This window comes from Callithrix jacchus, chromosome 4 (genome assembly GCF_049354715.1).
Source record: "Callithrix jacchus isolate 240 chromosome 4, calJac240_pri, whole genome shotgun sequence".
NCBI classification, from domain to species: domain Eukaryota; kingdom Metazoa; phylum Chordata; class Mammalia; order Primates; family Cebidae; genus Callithrix; species Callithrix jacchus.
The window spans coordinates 173,369,750-173,389,663 of NC_133505.1; the positions used below are offsets into that span (position 1 = coordinate 173,369,750).

The 19,914-nt window shown below is 52.0% G+C and overlaps 1 protein-coding gene across 3 annotated transcripts in view; it reads right to left on the reverse strand.

The window, feature by feature from the left end:
* RPS6KA2 (ribosomal protein S6 kinase A2) overlaps positions 1-19,914 on the reverse strand; it is a 494,183-nt gene that overhangs the window by 368,622 nt on the left and 105,647 nt on the right. Inside the window, exon 1 of one of the 3 annotated variants that reach the window (XM_078370456.1) lies at positions 19,183-19,583. The exons of the other annotated variants lie outside the window; for them this stretch is intronic. Coding sequence (XP_078226582.1) covers positions 19,183-19,233 — 51 coding nt within the window. The 5' untranslated portion in view covers positions 19,234-19,583. Of the gene's footprint in view, positions 1-19,182; positions 19,584-19,914 lie in introns of those variants that run through there. 3 annotated transcript variants of the gene reach the window in all.

A 19,914-nucleotide genomic window follows, 5' to 3' on the forward strand; every position in this document is an offset into this window, starting at 1 on the left:
AAAAGCACTAATAGAGAAATGTTTGAGTCTGGCAATGGAATCTGCCACTAGGAAAATTTCCAGAGACATTGAGGTCGTCCATCACTTCCCTGCCAACGGCTCGTGGGAAATATTCCCAAACTTCACGCAGCAGGTATGGAGTTACAGCCTAGAGACGCGGGTCTGTGTGTCTGCCAGATGAGGGCTCCTGAAGACACCTGCAGGTTTCCAAGTGTGGACAGCTAAATACAAATCCCAGCAGTACTGTTTCACTGGAAATTGTGGGAAAAAATCAAGAGTAATTTTAAAGCGACAGGGAGAGGGGGAGGAAAACATCCGAACATCAGAAATAAAATTTACAAGAATTAGCAGGTATTTATAAAACTCATGACAAGCGAAGTATCTGCAGTGAGTCATTCAGATTTAACTTGTCTAAACTCGTGGCTTTGACAATTTTAACATTTCCTCTTTTCTTTGATATTTCTCATGGTGCTATTCCATATGTAAATAGTTTTAAATCTGCACAGCACTTAAAGCTAGAATGCAAAAACACTTTAAGCACAAAAACTTAGAAATATGAACTCCAAGAAATCCCCTGGGGAAGGATCCCTAACTGGATTACTTGAGCACAGCTGTTAAGCGAACGCACAGCCTTAGACACTGTAGAAACCCTTAAGCCTCCCATTAAGGGAATTCTCATTAGAGCTCGTCTTTAAAATCCGGGCCCCGGCGTTTCCACTGTGAGCTCACAGAGTAGGCTGGGAGTCTGTCAGCTTTACTTGTAGGTTTTGCTCTGAGTCTAAGTCAGGCAACCAAATGAACAGAGCAGGTATGAAAAAGATGGTAAAAGAGCGCGCTGTGTGATTCAGGAATATCAGGTTAAGGGACCCCACGGTCACTGAGACCAATCACGTTCTGCAAATCCCTCTGTCTGTGTCAACGCAGCCTCCACCTAAACGTCTCCAGTGATGAGAGATGTCTCCACGTAGGAGCCACTGCATCTTCGAAAGTCCTGATTTGAAAGAGCTAAGCGTACACAGGGCCTGGCTCCATGCGGCCTCCACTCATGATCCCGTGGTATCAGGAGGGCAGTTGGGACAAGGCCATCCCCTCTTTCTGTAACACAGCCAAGTGTTGGAAAGCCTGCCTTCTCCAGGCTGTGTCCTTCCTCCCATGTGGGTGACACCAGCACTTTGTTTCCTGCAGGGCCTGCTTTAAGACCACGTATTCATTAAACATTTAGGGGACACGTACCAGGACTGGGCCTGCTCCATGTGCACACACCAGTGCCCAGGGCCCTGACGTCCCAGGGCGTGAGGAGCAGGTCCCCGAGCATTCTCAGTGGACATGCTCTTCATGGCTTGTCCTTGGAAGGCAGGATGTGGACTTGGACACAGTGACTGGGTCGTGGTCTGACCACCACAGAGAGATCTACCTCGTGGTAGATTCTGCTGCACCCTAAGAAACCACCTGAATTAACTCCAGCACTGTTAAAAATTGTGATTCAAAATGAACAAGCTGCCCTACTGCTTATTTTGAAAATAATTTCAGCCTATTATCTGTTTACTGGGGACGAGGGGGCTCTCAGTACCTAAAAAATAGTTAAAATCTACCAAAGTCGCAGAGAGGAAAACAGACTACTCAAAGACGGGCTGTGCAGTTATCCATAGAGTCTTTCTATCAGAAAAATGAAATTAGATTCCCATATTTCTCCATATACAAAATCAAATTTAGTCTAAGAATTTGACATTAAGGAAAAACAACCTACGTTCTTAAGTAGGAATGCATTCTTTTAAAAATTCAAAATAAAAGGACAAAAATACTGCAAGTGAAAAACTTTCTTCCTACAAAAGAACTCACACACAAAGTTAAAATCAGCAAACTCTCTGAAGACGCTTGTAGCATTTGTGACAAAGGGTTGATTCCCAGAATTTATAAAGACCATCAGCAAAAAGACAGCGACATAAAGACCATCAGCAAAAAGACAGCGACCCAATGGGAATAGAAACAAAAGGCGTGAACTGGTAATTCGCAAACAGGAAAAGCGAAATGTCCAAGTGCGCATGTGAACAGACGCCCGGCCTCGCCAGTGATGGGAAGCACAGACTGGACTATTCCATGCTTTGAGTCGGCAAAACGTTGGAAAAGTCTGCAAGCCTCAAGGAGCCCCCCACGCTGTTGACAGACTCTCAGCAGAGAGCGATCGGCGGTACAAGCTGGAAATGCACGTGTGTCACGAGCAACTCCATGCCTACATGCAGAACTGCCAGGCACGTGCAGCAATGTCCCACAGCCCAGATGTGGAGGGAATTGGTGCGTCCATCAGAAGGGGCACAGGTAAGCCAAATCAGGGACGCCTGAGGGAGAAAAGGCGGGTTGCAGAAAAATGTGTGCACTGTAATTCCACTGATGAGACTTGAACACACAAAACCATTCTGTGCGCTGTTCACACACATTGTTGATGCGTACACTGCGTATATGTAAGTTGTAACATGTAATGACGATAAGGTTTACAGTCTGAATCCAAGACAGCGGATGGCGCTGGTGGGAAAGGAAGGGGTGGTGGGTGCCATTGAGAGCCCTGCAGAGGGGATGTGAGCTTTATTTTCACACGATCTGAAGCATGTGGACTAAATGTTATTCTGGCTGGGCAGGGCCTCCCAGATGACTTGAATGTCAAGTCATCCTCTGCACTTTCCTATATTTAATTTTCTGCCACACAGAAAAAGGGAAAGCGCAAAAGTGAAATCTCTGTTAAACTGGCACTCAAGTGGATCATTTAACAGCCCCTGATTGCAGACCAACTAATTGAATTAGGATCACTAGAGCCTGGTGTCCTTTACTGCTGTGCTGAGTAATCACCCACTGCCTCTGTGCCCTAAGTATGCAAGCCAGGAGCAGCCAGACCCAGCAGGCAGCTCTGCGCCACCCGTCCAGGGCCCCGCCTTCAACGGCTGAGAGTGAGGTTAACAAAAGGGACACAAACCCCAGAGAGTCGCTCTCCCAGGAGTTCCATCTGAGCAGCCCTGTTTCCAGCATTCTTCTGCTCTCACCCTACCAGCCCTAACAGCTGCCTCAAGAAAGGCCAGGCTGGGCACAGTGGCTTGCGCCTGTAATCCCAGCACTTTGGGAGGCCAAGCCAGGCAGATCACCTGAGGTTGGGAGTTTGAGACCACCCTGGCCGACATAGTGAAACCTCTTCTCTAGCAAAAATACAAAAATTAGCCTGGCTTGGTGGCAGGTGCCTATAATCCCAGCTACTCAGGAGGCTGAGTCAGGAGAATCACTCAAATTCGGGAGGTAGAGGTTGCAGTGAGCCGAGCTAAGATCACACCACTGTATTCGAAACTGGCTGACAGAGCGAGACTCTACAAAAAAAAAAAAAAATCCTACAGCCCTGGGCTGAGCGCCGTTACCCCTAAAACAAATAGAGGACCATGACTAACGCTCTGCACAGACTGTGTGCACGGGGCTTTTCAAATGTCTGTCTGTGCACAGGAGTGCCTGGACAAAGGCAGCTCAAGAAGAAATTTCTTCAAGAAGAAACGCTCAGTTCTGATTTTTCACAAAAACATTTATTGTTGAGGGAACCCTTGGTGTGGAATTTGCCCCAGTGTGGGTCTCGGAATTGTGTCTCTCAGGAGAAAATGCATTTGGATGGCAAAATACAAAATGTCATGCTAAACCCCAACCAAATCCATGAGGATTTCCCTTCAGCCTCCTCCCAACACACACACACAAGGAGCTGTCACAGCTCTCCCTGTGGTGGCCACGGAGGGGAGGACGAGGAGGACGAGGGGGATGGGGAGGACGAAGAGGACAGGGAGGACGGGGAGGATGGGGAGGATGAGGAGGACGAGGAGGACGGAGAGGACGGAGAGGACAAGGAGGACAGGGAGGACGAGGAGGACAGGGAGGACGAGGAGGACAGGGAGGACGGCTTTCGGCCGTGTGGCCTCCCAGGTCCTTCATCCGCCCCTCATTCCTCCTTTGCGCTTCCCTCTACCGCACCTACCGACACTGCACAGTGCATGCTTTTTATTACCTATAATGTCCACTCAGTGCATCATTTAACTCTTAGTCCCATGCTAGCAGGGATTTTTCAGTATTTAGTACAGGTGAGCGGGGCACTCTGTGTTCCATCCATGCCTGCAAAACACTGAGAAGCAGACACACAAAAGGGCCCCGCAGAATGGGAGCGTTCCCATAGCAGAGGCACACGTCCGTCTGACTAATGGCGCTGAAAGGATCCAAAATTATCTACCTACCAGGGAGCAGAATTCTTCCCAAGACATTTGTCACAGAGCTAGAATACTGGTAACCAAGCAGCTCGAGCACTTCCCCAAAGACACTGGCAACAAAAGAGGACAAGAAAGGCCTGCTGCAGCACACACCCAAGCTAGCGTTTATGTACTTTATTTCTGCATATTTCTCTAGCAGCTCACCCAAGGCCCTGCAGCTGGGGCCGGCTCCATGGCCCCTGCCAGCTAGCGTTAGACTTGCAAGCTGTCACCCAAAACACGGTTCACAAAGGAAACTTCACGACTCCCTCTCCTTTTGAGGATGGGCTATGAAAACTCACACTGCGCAACTTGAAACTCACGGTGCCCAGCACAGGCCGGGGCCCTGGTGCCATTCCCCCAGGAAGGGCTGGAGAACACTGCCCTCGTCTGTGAGCATGCCCACCAAAAGCCCAGCAACCAGGCTGAAGAGCAGGCCCGAACCCACTTGGGCACACTTCCGATGGCAGCTGCTTTCGCCAGGCCACACACAGTTTTTAATGGGGGTAACAGGAACAGCACAGTTGGGCAGATGCTTGAGGCCACACACACTTGCACAGCAGCAGAAGGCGCTGGTCCTTAGTTGCTATAACAACAGTGCCGTCTCATCTACAAACAGCATAGGAGGCCTCTCCAGGGAGCTCCCGCTGTCTCTTGTAACCCTTTGATGAACTGAGACATGCGTATGCTGGCACGGGCATTTCAGGAAATGCTCATGCCCCTGACCCTGAACCATGGATCCTGCAAGAAGGATTCTCTGCCTTCCCCTCTTTAGCTTTTCACCCATAGGACTTTAACAAACCAGGCCCACAGCAGACAGGCCTCTGGCTGGTGGTCAGCGCACCGCACCATCTCCCATAGCAGCAGAAACACAGAGAGAGAAAATGAGAGGCCTGAATATTTTCCCTTTCAATCCAGCTTCGGGCACTTTCTGAACATCTATCTTTCCTGTCAGCCACCGAGTGCAGTGCTGGGGCCCAGAGCCATCCCAAGGTCACAGCCCTCCGTGTCCCAAATTCATACCCTGGGCACCTGAGTGTCCCCTGGGAAATGGGTAAACACCCACCCAGGTGAGTGTGGCCACACCCTTCCACACAGCACTCTGCATTCATGAAATTCCATCCACCGACCTGGATTTTAATTTTCAAAAAGTCTCTGGGGGCAGCCAGCCCTGTGGATGCAGTGGCCTCCAGGGGCTGGTGGCGGGGTCCCTGGCTCTCTGTCAGGGAGGCAAAGGCACCAGCTCTGGCCAGGGAATCCTGGTGCTCCCCATGCCTCTGGGCCATGCTGGCCACACTGCAGACCTGAGACTCAGTCTGGGCCTGGGGAGCCGGCGGGAGTGGGAGCAGCGCTGCTGGCTGAGGTCTCTGGGGGTAGGCAGGGTCCTGGGGGCCTGCCATCCCTTCAAAACACAGGCTCTGTGGTGACACACTCAAGTAAGAACAGTGCTGGGCCTCAGCCCCCGGGGACCGCCTTGGAGGAGTGCGCTGCCGGAGGGCACAGGCTGGAGAGCCGCGCAGCAGGGCCCACCCTGCAGGCCAGGCCCAGACACACGCGAGGGTCCTTCTGCTGTCCCTTCAGACCACAGCGGCATCTGCTTGAGGACAGGCCTGGGGAGAGTGGGAGGTGACACCCCAGGTGAGTGGGCACGTGCAGGGCTGGGCGTGGCTCTGGATGTAAAGTGGCACGCCACACTTTTGCCTGCAGTCCAGTTGGGAGTCTGCACCTGGCTCCAGGTGAAGACTCTGGAGGCAGGACCTTCCCTTCCTAAAGTGTTGGGTGCCTGAGCCAGCCTTCCTCAACTCTGGGAATGGCATCTGCCTCTGCCTGCTTTTCCTCATGGGTGCACTGGGCTGTAGGAGTCAGCTCAGGCTGTGTAACAAATAACACAAGCTTTCAGTTGAAACAGCAGGCATTCATTTCCCATGGTTCTGGAGGCTGGGAGTAGTGATCAGGATATTGGTAGGGTTGGCCCCTAGTGGGACCTCACCCCTTGGCTTTGGGGACAGTGTCCTTCCCCTATCCTCATGTGACCCTCTCTCTGTGTATCCTAATCTCCTTTCTTTCACTCTTGTTGCCCAAGCTGGAGTGCAGTGGTGCCATCTCAGCTCCCTGCAACCTCTGCCTCCTGGGTTCAAGCAATTCTCGTGTTTCAGCCTCCCAAGTAGCTGGGATTACAGGCACATACCACCGTGCCTGGTTAATTTTTGCATCTTTAGTAGAGATGGGGGTTTCACCATGTTGGCCAAGCTGGTCTAGACCTACTGATCTCAGGTGATCCGCCTGCCTCGGCCTCTCAAAGTACTGGGATTATAGGTGTGAGTCACTGTGCCCAGCCCTCATCTCCTCTTATCATAAGGACACCAGTCAGATTGGCCCAGGAGCACCCTCGTGACCCCTTCACCTTCACCTCTTCTGGGACCCTCCCTCCCAATACAGTCCCATTCTGGGGTCCTGGGCTTAGAGTTCCAACATAAACTTGCAAGGGCATAGTTCAGTTCATAATAACAACAGAACCCCAAAGACCAGGTTTCCACCCAGTGTTCTGTTAGAGAACGAGAGGGTGTGAAGACGGCGTGGGGCGCCACAGCCAAGATGCTGAGAGCTGGCAGCTCCGCCTGCAGTGCTGTTTCATCCGCCTCAGGTTTGTAGGGCCGGAGGAGCCTCTCAGGCCTGCCAAAACCTCCCCAGTGTGTCATGGTTTAAAAATGATCTACCAAATGTGGACGTTCTAACCCATCGTCTCTATAACCGGTGCCTCAGAAAATAGAGACTAATTTGGAAAAGAGCTGTCAGGCCTGACAGAATAGTGATGCTGCGGCCGCGGTTGCCCAGTGAGGACACGAGGTACGAAACGCAGAACACTCGCTCACCTCTGAGCCTCTAAGAAGTATCGGTGCTGCTGCCACTGCCGAGACACACTTTTCCTGCCTCCGTCACCTTCTGCCTCTACAGATGTCTTTAGACGGTCCTTCGGGCAAAGAAGGCGGCGCACAGCTGGGGGCCAGTGCCTTGGGACACATGCAGCCAGCTGGAGCCGGCAAGGCCACACAACAAGAACACCGAGTTCTCCTCTGAGCGCCTACACCCACAAGTCACGTAACCGGATCCAGACTCACCTGTTGAGGCGAATTCCCCATTTCAGCATCTGGGTTAACGACAAAGAGCACTCAACGTGTGCTTTCCTGTTCTCACCCAGTCAGCCCAACACTGCTGACCCCGTATGTTGGAGACACCTGTGCTGAGAAATGCTGAGTGTAAGACAGAACACATCGTTTGCTGGGAAGAACAATGGCCGGGAAAACTCAGCCACCCTCCCCCCAAATAAAAAACTACTTGGGGCATTCCACAGTGGTAGGACAATGTGTAAATATCACACACCTGCTAAAACAATTCTCTAAGGCATCTGACCCTGCCCTGCGGCTCCCTCGTGGAGAATACCTTGTAGGCTGTTTGTGATCAGTGGGAAGCGGGCACCAGCTGCCTACTTGGTGTGTTTTGTGTTATGAGAAAATATCAAACACCTGTTTGTTAAAAATGATCATCTACTCAGAGAGAATAAATGCATGGATCAGCGTCTACTCAGCCCAGAATGCTGCCAGCCCTGACGCTCTCAGATCAGAAGGCTGCTGGCCCCCTGCCCACCCCAACAGACCCACTTTGCTGTTTTTTTTTTTTTTTTTGAGACGGAGTTTCACTGTTGTTACCCAGGCTGGAGTGCAATGGTGCGATCTCGGCTCACCGCAACCTCCACCTCCTGGGTTCAGGCAATTCTCCTGCCTCAGCCTCCCGAGTAGCTGGGATTACAGGCACGCACCACCATGCCCAGCTAATTTTTGTATTTTTAGTAGAGACGGGGTTTCACCTTGTTGACCAGGATGGTCTCGATCTCTTGACCTCGTGATCCACTCGCCTCGGTCTCCCAAAGTGCTGGGATTACAGGCTTGAGCCACCACACCTGGCCTTTTTTTTTTTTTTTTTTTTGAGATGGAGTCTTTCTCTGTCACCCCGGCTAGAGTGCAGTGGCTCAATCTTGGCTCACTGCAACCTCCACCTCCTGGGTTCAAGCTATTCTTCTGCCTCAGCCTCCTGAGTAGCTGGGATTACAGGCATGTACCACCACCATGCCAAGCTAATTTTTGTATTTTCAGTAGAGATGGGGTTTCGCCATGTTGGCCAAGCTGGTCTTGAACCCCTGACCTCGTGATCCACCCGCCTCTGGGCGGTGGTGTGAAAGTGCTGGGATGACAGGTGTGAGCCCTTTCTTTTTCTTTTCTTTTCTTTTTTTTTTTTTTTTTTTTTTGAGACGGAGTTTCACTCGTTACCCAGGCTGGAGTGCAATGGTGCGATCTCGGCTCACCGCAACCTCCGCCTCCTGAGTCCAGGCAATTCTCCTGCCTCAGCCTCCTGAGTAGCTGGGATTACAGGCACGCGCCACCACGCCTGGCTAATTTTTTGTATTTTTAGTAGAGATAGGGTTTCACCATGTTGACCAGGGTGGTCTCGATCTCTTGACCTCGTGATCCACCCGCCTCGGCCTCCCAAAGTGCTGGGATTACAGGCGTGAGCCACCGCGCCTGGCCCACTTTGCTGTTCTGTCTGGTTGTCTGCCTCTCAGTTCCTCCAGTGCCACCTGGGTGGGGGTCTCTAGGGCTGAGCTGGTTCTCAGTACATATCAAAGCGTTTATCCTGCTCCGTACTCTCGTGCAATACATTTCACCTGCAGTCCCCACAGTGCCTGGGGAGTTCTCGCCAGTGGCAACCAATCAGTTCTGCGCAGACGCCAGCAACATGTCCTCTAATTCCATTCAAATTCCAACACCGCCTACCTGGAGACAGCCTCAGATTCCATCGGCTGAGGGCTCAGTCCTGGAAGACTACGCCCCACTTCAGATGCCAGTCGCAAGCCCCAGGCTGTGGTCTGTGCTTTTAACCAGCTGGCTATAAATAGGGGTTCCTACAACCCCCTCCTTGTGTTCAACTAATTTGCTAGCGCAGCTCACAGAGTCAGAGAACCACGTTATCAAGGTCTGCTGGTTTGCTGTTAAGGAAATTACAGGATGCAGGCGGGCAGCCAAATGGAGATGGGCGGGGGGTGAGGCATGGGGAAGGGTGTGGAGCTTCCACGCCCTCTAGGCAGTGCCAGCTGCAGGAGCCTCCAGGTGTTCAGTAATCCAAAGCTCCCCAACCCCCAGTCCTTTTGGATTTTTATGGAGGCTCCATTATATGAACACGCTTGATCAAATCATTGGCCATTGGTGATAAACTCCACCCTCAGCCCCTCTCCTCTCCCTGGAGGTTGGGGGTCGGGGGGGGAAGTCTCAACCCTCTAATCCTGCCTGTGGTCTCTGGGGTGACCAGCCCCCATCCAAAAGCTACCTAGGGGCCCTCAGCCACCAGTCATCCCATTAGTGTACAAAGGACACTCATCACTTGGCTGATTCCAAGGGGTTCAGGAGGTGCATTTCAGTAACTGGGGAGAAAGAACATATATGTATGTTTTGGTGTTGAAAATCCAAAAGCTGGGATACTGTCTGCTTCACGGATTGTCGGGCGCACTCAACTATAATGGGAGAATGGTCCAGTTGGAAGACACCTTAGCGGCTATTTCAAACTTTGCACACCGAGAATGTTCCACGACATCCTTCACAAATGCACATCCGCATGTCTTAGTGACGCAAGGCCGACTTGCAGCGTGCTAGCTTTGTGCAGCCCTAATCAGCTTGTGTGCTCTTTGCGACAACGCTTCAGAGCAGCGTCGGTGTGTGCATGGATGCTGAGGATGAACTCACCTCCACACTGCCTGACCCCACTCCCGTGTGTATGCCTAGCTGGGGGGCTTCCTTTCCAATGCAAATGACCTCGCAGGAGACGGGACCGCACAGGGGCTTCCTATTGAAGCTCTTAATGCAGATTCTCAACCTCTGCAGCTGTAAGAAGGCAGCGGCTGTGTGGACAGAGCAGACCCAGACGCTGTGCTGAGGGTGTGCTCGACATTCTGCCCCTACTTGTCCATGCCAGTGAAGGTGCCAACAGTCCCTGTAGATCTACGGGAGCCTGGAAATGTATCATTCGTCCCAAGGGCAAGTGATGGGCAGGGGGTGGTGGACAGGGTGAATGAGACGTATCCGGTCAGCTTTGTATAGACTATGGAACTCTAGAACCATATGAAGAGGTGACCTCTTAGGAATGGAAATTAGCAGCTGGCTGGAGGGCACGGCGCAGGCTAAGATGGGGTGGCAGGGGAGCTGGGGAGGGAGCGCAGGCCAGGCTCTGCCGCCCTAGGCAGGAGGAACTGGAAAACTAACAATGAATGGGTGTTTTAGACTGTCAGATCCTTGCCACAGGCTAGTGAAGGAGAAGCTTGCTGGGAAAGATGCTGGTGTGGGGCTGGAGGATGCTGGGCAGCGGGGGCAGATCAGCTTCCATGGGGCCCCCACCTCCTCTGGCCCCCCACCTCCTCGGACCCCCACATCCTCGGGTCCCCAACCTCCTTGGTCCCCCTACTTCCTCAGACGCCTACTTCCTCGGGCCCCCCTACTTCCTCAAGCCCCCCACCTCCTTGGGCCCCCATCTCCTCGGGGCCCACACCTCCTCCTTGGGTCCCCTACCTCCTCAGACCCCTACTTCCTCAGTCCCCTCACCTCCTAGGGTCCCCACCTCCTCAGACCCCCACCTCCTCGGGCCCCCACCTCCTCCGACCCCCACCTTCTTGGGCCCCCACTTCTTAACACCCCCTCATCCTCGGGTGACCCACCTCCTCGGGCCCCCACCTCCTCGGGCCCCGAGCTTAGACACCCACCTCTTGGGACCCTCCACCTCCTTGGACACCCTACTTCCTTGGACCCTCACCTCCTGGGGCCCCCATTTCCCTCCGTCCTCCTTACTGTCTGCCCTGCCTGGCTGGAAGCTGCAGGGGGAGCCTGGCCTCTCCTCCTCCTCCTCTCAGAGCTTCAACCCCGCCCCCCCCAGACTAAAGCAGGAGGCTCAGGGGAATGGGGATGTTGAGTGAGGAAAACAGGGAGGGCGGTGGAGGTGGCCACACGGTCTGCATCAGAAGCAGAGCTGACACACTCCTTCTGAGTCCAGCCCAGCCTGAGTCAGCGGAGAGGGGTGGGGAAGAGGGGGCCTTCCAGTGAGAAGGTGTGGGCTCAGGGCAGGGAGCCGCACCAAGAGGCCCTGCAGGTGCCCGTCCCATGGAGAAGCTGGCTTCCTGGAGCCCTACTCTGTGCTACTGCAAAGGGCGATTCTATCAGCCTAGGTTTTGTTCTGTGAGCCACACAGGATTGGTGTGCAGTGCAGTGCTGCAGACACGTGGGGTGTGCTCCCTCCCTGTGTCCTCAGCTTCTCCCCTGGGTGGGTGCTCACCAGCCCAGGGCCCCATCCCAAACCTCGAGGTCCCAGGGATTCCCTGAGTTCTCGCCGGCCTTGGAGGCCCCGAGTCACCCCACAGGGTCTGTAACACACTCCTCCCACACAGTCTCCCTCAGCCCCTCTTGACCCTCCCCCTCCTCCTCCTCCTCCTCCTCCCCCTCCTTCTCCTCCTCCTCCTCCTCCTCCCCCTCCTTTTACTCCTCCTCCCCCTCCTTCTCCTCCTCCTCCTCCTCCTCCCCCTCCTTCTCCTCCTCCTCCTCCTCCTCCTTCTCCTCCTCCTCCTCCTCCTCCTCCTCCTCCTCCTCCCCCTCCTTCTCCTCCTCCTCCTCCCCCTCCTTCTCCTCCTCCTCCTCCTCCTCCTCCTCCTCCTCCTCCTCCTCCTTGGATGCATGCCCTCCTGGGGACCTGTACTTGGTATTCCCCAGACTTCCCTGGCTGCTTGCTGCATGCCCAGCTCTGAGCTCACTGGCCCAGGCGCTGCCCTCTGTGTCTCTCCTGACTCTGTCACAAGGCGAGTTTCTGCATCTGTGCTGTCTCCCCTTCTGTGGCTGAGGATGGCAGGTGCTACCCGGGTCTGAGCTCCTGGAGCATCCCTTGTGCCTAGAACTTGCCAGGTGCGCAGCAGCGATGAGTGTGGTCGATCTGGGATTGCCAGGGAAGTCTCCAGCCCTGATGCATGAGAAAGAGAAGAGTGACAAGGACCATACTCAGCGGATCCGGAACTCTAAAGCAATGGAAATGGGGAGGTCTGTAAATCCAAGCTCTGCTCCTCGGAATCATTCAGAAGCTGGCCGAGGGCTGAGACGCCCCTCTTGCTGGGTAGACTGTGATCGAATTCAGAGAAAGCACAGACTCTGGGGGGACAAATTCTATTTGCCTAAACAGAGGTAAGCCTGCTGACACTCCGGAAAGTGGGAAGTGTCCTTTTGTGACTGCAGCAGGCCTCTGCATCCCCTAACTCAGCACCTTGCAAAGTTCATAACTCACACTGTGCCCCTGCGGCTGCAGGTGATGGCCGGCCTCCGCGTTCAGCAGTAAGATCTTACGGCATTACTTCCGCAATCGAGCAGGAAGTTTTGTCAGCCCTGTGCTGCTTCCTGAAACCTCAAAGAGCCTGCTTCCAAGCCACCTGTTTGCTCTTTCCAAGGTGGAGGCAAGACCAGAGCCCTCTGGCCAGGTGCATTCAGGAAGGGGTGGATATTACACAGGAATTCAGATGAGTTCCAGTGAAGCCAGCTGCCAGGGTCCCGTCAAATGCACAGTTGCAGGAGGGTTTCCCCAGTCTGCCAGCTGTAGCCAGAGACAGCTGAGTAGAGCCTGTAACCCCACAAGAGAGGCGAAGCTGCACTGCAGGGAATGGAGGAGGTGCAGGCCAGCCAGCCCTGACAGATAACAGATGGCAACAGGGCCCTGGGGCTTGGCTTCTCTGCTGGCCTGGGTGTCAGGAGCAGCTGGGCCACCACCGGAGCCGGGGAAAGAGGCATTCACATGTCTGAGCTTGGAATCAAAGTATTCCCAAGTTTTCTGCGTGAAGCCCCACACGTTTCCATTTTCCACCACAGCCAGTTGGATGGGACTTTGCACCATTTCCAGCCTAGTGAAGTCCAACGCTTAGCCAATTTGGTGATTTTATGCAAAGTCAAACAGGCACAGACTCTAGGAAATCTACAGAATGAACAGAACATGGCTTCATGACGATTCAAGGTCCGGCCCCATGGAGCAAAGAAAGCATGGAGCACAGAAGCCAGACTCCTTGGAGAAGGGGCCCCAGAGGACAAAGGGGCCAACGCAAACTGGGCCGAAGAGTCCCTGAGACCTCGAAGGTGACACCAGGTCCATTTGTACCAGGATATTTTATTTTATTTATTTATTTTATTTTTGGGGTTTTTTTGTTTTTTTTTAGATTTCTTTTTTTATTGCATTTTAGGTTTTGGGGTACATGTGAAGAACATGCAAGATAGTTGCATAGGTACACACGTGGCAGTGTGATTTGCTGCCTTCCTCCCCTTCACCTACATCTGGCATTTCTCCCCATGCTATCTCTCCCCAACCCCCCACCCCGCCCCCGCTGTCCCTCCCCTATTCCCCGAAACAGACCCCAGTGTGTGATGTACCCCTCCCTGTGTCCATGTGTTCTCATTGTTCAACACCCGCCTATGAGTGAGAACATGCGGTGTTTGATTTTCTGTTCTTGTGTCAGTTTGCTGAGAATGATGGTTTCCAGGTTCATCTATGTCCCTACAAAGGATGCAAACGCATCGATTTTTATGGCTGCATAGTATTCCATGGTGTATATGTGCCACATTTCCCTGTCCAGTCTATCATCGATGGGTATTTGGGTTGGTTCCATGTACCTGGATATTTTAAATCTTCCTCCACAGGCTCTATCAGTGCCTCCTGTGTGTTTGTTAGAAGTTAGATAAAATCAACGCTTATTATTTTAAATAAAGACATTGTTTCTAAATATTTTAATCATTAATAACCTGTGATCTTCTAGATGGGCCAGCTTAGCAAATCGGGCAGTATAGCCACAACCTGGGGCCTCAGTGAATATGATGAAGACATCACGCAGAGTTAGCAGCCTCTGAAACGTAGGTCTGAGACGCGCATCCGGTCACTGAAGAGTGAGACTAGAGCACACATCCTTTACAACCTCCGCTTCACATCCTAGAGTGAGGGGCACACTGAAGCTAGAGAGGCAATTTAGAAAAAACGGAAAGAGAAATCTTAACAGACAGAAAGACAGAGGGAGATCTATTTTTTTAGGCGGAGTCTCACTCTGTTGCCCAGGCTGGAGTACAGTGGCTTTATCTCCACTCACCACAACCTCCGCCTCTCGGTTCAAGCACTTCTCCTGCCTCAGCTTCCCGAGTAGCTGGGATTACAGGCACATGCCACTGTATCGGCTAATTTTTGTATTTTTAGTAGAGACAGGGTTTCACCATCTTGGCCAGGATGGTCTCGAACTCCTGACCTCAGGTTATCCACCCGCCTCGGCCTCCTAAAGTGCTGGGATTACAGACGTGAGCCACCGTTCCCAGCTGATTTGTTTTTAAATCTTATTTTAGAATTAGATAGTAAAAATATAGGAAGAAAGTCACTTCAAAAGGTGATATTAGCTAAGAATATGAATGGGTTATTAAATATTTAAACTAATTCAAAGGTGTTAGACCCATAATGATGATGAAGGTTATTATAGAAGCAGATGATTCTTGGTGTTGGAGATCATTTACTCAGACCCTTGTATTTTAAAAGAAAGACTGAGACTAACGGAGTTGATTGATTTTTCTCAAAGGGAAAGCAGGGCTCAGAACCCAGTCCTCCCTCCTGCTGTCCCCACACCATTCTGTGTGGTTATTACCCTCTCCCCTAACTCTCCCCATCGTTTTCTGCTTGTTGCTGCTGGTTTCTTGGTGAAATCTGGATCAAGTAGATGGGTACCATTGGGGCAACGGTGGCCCAATCCCTATATACTGCCTTAAGCCTTGTCTGTGCTGAGCAGGTAAATATTTTTGTCCCCCGACTCTGCACCTGGATTTATTTGCTGTGAAACGCAGGGCCCATTCCTACCGACTATGAGCAATTTATTCTGTGGCTTCAGTCACTGCAGAAGGCAGAAACTTTTGGATACCACTCCCTTTGTGTGGCGTTAAAATCACGCTCCTCTTGGCTGGTGACGGTTTCTGTAGGAAGTGCGTGGTTTACTAGAGCAAAGGGGGAGACTCAGGCCAGATGTAGGCCTCCGTCTATCTCGTTCATGGTTTTACCCCAGTCCCCAGCTGGGGCGACCCAAGCACTCATTGAAGAAGTATCTACGCACGGGAGGAACGGTCCTCCTCAGGCTGAACAAAGAGCTGCCATGTCAGGGTGTACGATGGACTTTCTCCACCCGTTAAACGCCTTGAAACTAAAACTTTAGTTATAACTTCAGAAAATTAACCTCTGTAAAGAATCAATAATATACTTTAATGTGTGTAATGCTGTTGGAATTTTCTTCTTATATTAAACCAAGAATGTCCTCTATTTACATAAACATCACTGTTGACCTGTTTATATGCTCTTCTACAGCTGTCTGTTAATACCATGACATCGTATTGTAAAAACAAACACAGCAACTCAGATGAGTTTATAATGAAATCACACGGCAGTTAGAAACGTCATCCACAGGGACACAGCGTTCACTGCTGTGATTATGAAAGTTTATCACTCCCTACAAACGCATTTTCACTGTTATTTAGATTGTGTTAATGTGTCGTGTCATTATAATAAAACCCTTACTACTACACGTATTGTGGTTGTTCGACAGTCGTTAGCAACTATGAAACTGGGAAAATCCACCGAGCTGATTTGCCCATGAACTATCCCGGTTCATACGAAAACAGATCAAGAGGTTTGGGATCCTCTACAGGAAGACACTCACTTCCCCAAAATTTCAAGAGAGAGCACTGTCAGAAACGCACTCACCCAACAACGCATGATGAGGAACCCAAACTCTGGGAAGTACCCTTGGCCGTGCTCGAACTTGACCTGTCCTGCTCTCCTGTGCCGTCCACCTTCCCGTAGGAGCCCAGCCCTGAGCCCCAGCCACACCAGACCTCAATCTCCCTGAGGCCTGAGGTGCACGCAGCGGTGACTGTGCCTGGGACCACCTTAGCACCTGGAATGGTTTCTCAGACACAGGGACTTGGTCTCAGCTATTTTTGCATTTTCCACAACATGTATGTTGGAAGAATTTTGAATAAACAAAAGCCACTAGTTTTGAAAACAACTGACAGTGTTTTAAAACGCAGGCTTCATTATCATTCAGGTGTGGCAGGGCAACAGGTCAGGAGGCAACTGTCATGGAAAAGAGTTTGTTACTCACAGATCCCAGGAGAAGGGCTGCACCCTGGGGACCACTCAGGGACGAACTGAGCCTGTCTGGAGGCAGAGGGGGCATGGGGATGAAAGGCAGGGGCCTTTCATGTGGCTTCCGGGGAAGGAACGGGTGAGCCAGGCTGAGCCTGCATGGGATTGGCTGGTATGGGCCTTGCTGCATGGGGGTTGCCCTTGCTGGCTGGTTCCAGGCCCTGAGGGGGAATCAGGGCAGGAGGGTGTGGCCCAGAGTGGTGAGAATCCATACAGGAGGTGGCGGGGTGGCCTCTGGGTTGGTCAGTTTGCATTTGAAAAGTGCTAGGTGAGTTGCCTGCTGTGTCGGAAAGAGAAATCCTGGGGGAGCAGCCCCTCCAGGAAGCCTCCCCCACTCACCACCCGAGGTTAAAGCATCAGATGCAGAAAATGACAAGGCCCAGCTAGTGCAGGCAGGTAGAGAGCCCTTTCCAGCCCTTAGCCTGGTGTGCTGCACCCTCCTGAGGCCATGTTTGATGCTGTGGTCTCGGGGAAGGGGTCTGAGATGGGTGTCCAGGTGACAGGCCGCACCCTGTCGCTCACTCCCCGAGGGGAACCTGACTCAGGAATCTCAATTCTCAGGGCCTCAGCCTCCTCGTGTGTGAAATGAAGGGGATGGAAGGGGTTGGACTGTGTGATTTCAATGACCCCTTCCAGCTTCCAGATTGCATGAGGCCCTGGAGCATAGAAAATCTATAATTCCGTGCTTGTCAAGGAACCCAGACTCAGGGCCACTAAATTCTAACAAAGTTATGATTCCCTCAGCCAAAGCCGTGGAGGCTGGGGAGGTTTGCATCCACGCACACTCCTAGGTGGCCTCAGATGGGCCCTGGGTGAAGGCAGCTCTTCCCAGGGCGGCTTGCTGGCCTCCGCGGCGTGGACTCCTGGCACGAGTGCTATGGCCTACAACCCGGGCCATAGCAAAACCTTATGTAGAGACACTTTGCAGCTCCTAGAAAGATACGGTGCAGGGTGTTCACCCCTTCCTAGGGCAAGCTCTCTAGGAGGACCCGCAGGAGATGTTTCTCACAGGGCTTGGAACAGAAATAGAAGTGTTTACCTACACAGCTGGGCTTTGTTTATTTATTTATTCTGCTTGTTTGGTTTTTGTGTCTCCAGTGTGCCCTGCCTTGCTCCACTCCTTGAGAACCCAGCAGTCTCCAAGTCAGACCCAGGCTCACCTTCCGCAGGGCTGCGGCTTTTGGACCGACACTGGGGCTACTGCGCTTGGGCCCAGCTTCCTACCCCTCCTCCTCCTCCTTTCCTTCACCCAAACAGACACACTCACTGAGTGGCTTAGCTTTGGATTGAACATAGGTAAGTTTACTGACATCTTTTGGACATAAGATGGGGTATCATCAACAAGGAAATACTCCAGAGAGGTGACTTTGTTTAAATCAGAGCAAGCGACCGCATGAGAAGCTGACGTCAAGATGTAATAGACGCAGGGCTGAGCTGGGCGAGGAGCTGGAATTCACACAGAGACCTGTCTGTCTTTGCCACATAGGAATAAGTCACTTATTTTCTTTATGCTCCGTTTTCTTAATTCCAAAAGTTGAAGTAAACAACTTTCAGTCACCTTATATAATTATTTAAAATAATATTATTTTAGGAGTAGTTTCAAAATAAAATATAAGTATTCCTTAAAACTGTATTTCCATACACGAGGATCTACACGTCTAAGCATATTTACCAACCCCAGATCTGACACGACTAAGCCCGTGCGCACTTGCAGATCTGAGCCAAAACAAGGAACCAGGACGTCTTTTCATCCTATTAAAAAAAAGTGTGCACCTCGTGGGGAAGTCACAGATTTCCCTTCGAAACAATGTTCTACCCATGAGTAGGTCAGCGATTTCTAGAACCCTGTATTTCATCTTTTTCTTTTGAAAAAGAATTATGTGAGATACACTTAACAGCAATTTCTCAACAGATTGTAGGAGCAATGGCATGGGCTGGTTTGGGTTCTGATCCAACGCACTCTGATGACATGTGGTTATCAACGTGTTTGGCTCCACTCACTTAAAAACGGGCAACGCTGGGGGCGGGAGGAGTGCGGAGCGAGTGTTGGATGGGAACAGAGCTTGCTCCGGCTCGGGACGGTGGAAAAGTCCTGGAGGTGGTGCTGATGGCCGCACGACGTCAACAGACTTAATGTCGCTGAGCCGGGCACTGAAAAACGGTTGCAACTGCGAATCTCAAGCACATTTCACCATCATGTAGGAAAAAGCAAAAACAATTTCTTAAAGGGCAAACTGCAAGCTCTGGATGAGTTTTGATTCTCTTCACCCAAAACTTCACCTTTTAGTAACAGTAAAAATAAATGTAAGCTTCGTCCTATTTTCTCCCCTTCGCTTTTGCACTTGTAGAAAAATTACAGACGCCCTTCCCCTTAGTGGTGGAAACACACCTGGGAACAGGAGCATTAACTTTCCTTGGGCTCAACACATCCTCAAACACAAGATAAATTCAACTTTAACCAGACACGCTGACCTGCTCTTGGCACTACTGCCAGACCCGCGCTCACGATCCGTGAGATTCCACTCTGCCCGGAAAACAGCTTGCCCTGGCCACCCAAGCTCGGTCATGCCAGTGATTTCCCTGCAGTACATAAAAACTGCCAAGCTCCCTGGGACCCCCATTTCCTGTGAGCACCCCTTACCTTTCTGAGGAACAGTCTCTGTAGCTTCTTGTGTGGCAGCCTGATCATCATCTTGTGCTGTGTGGGACCCAGGGGGCAGGCTCCCCTTGCCAGCCGGCCATCCTGCCGGGGCAGTGCCACTCCTTTTATCACCTCCGGGGCTGCTGTGCCCACCCCCCCCCACGTCACCAGGCAACCACTCCGCACGGCCCCCTTTCCTCCCCTCACCCCTTTCAGGCAGCCAGATTCCTGAGCCAGGAGTCCTGCCCCTCGTAGGCACCAGCTGTGAAGTGAGAAGGCTCTGGCTGCAGACAAAACCCCTGCTTTGCAAACTCAGAAGCAAAGAAGAGAAGCCTAGAAAACCTCAGCCCCGAGGCTGGCCATCTCCTCCGATGCAAACGCCAAGTTACTCATGCTGCTCTGAATCCCAGCAGGCTGGAACACAACATCTGGCAGAAGCCGGCAAAGCAGCAGCGTCACGTGGAGGCAATCGAATGTCAGAAACCGTCAAAGACGCTCCGAGGGGCAGGCCTGAGGTCCCCCCACCACAACCTGCCCACCTGCCCACAGCCAGGCTGGAGCCTCCCTTAGCAGCACTTGAAAAGACACCTCAGTCCTTCTCTGTGTCATTTAAACTGAAAGGAGGAGGCAGTGGGAGGAGGAAGGGGAATGAAGATGGTTGCTTGTTTCTTTGGGTGGCGCTGGGTCAACGAATGCTCGTGGAGGGTGCAAGGATGGCATCACCCTTGTATT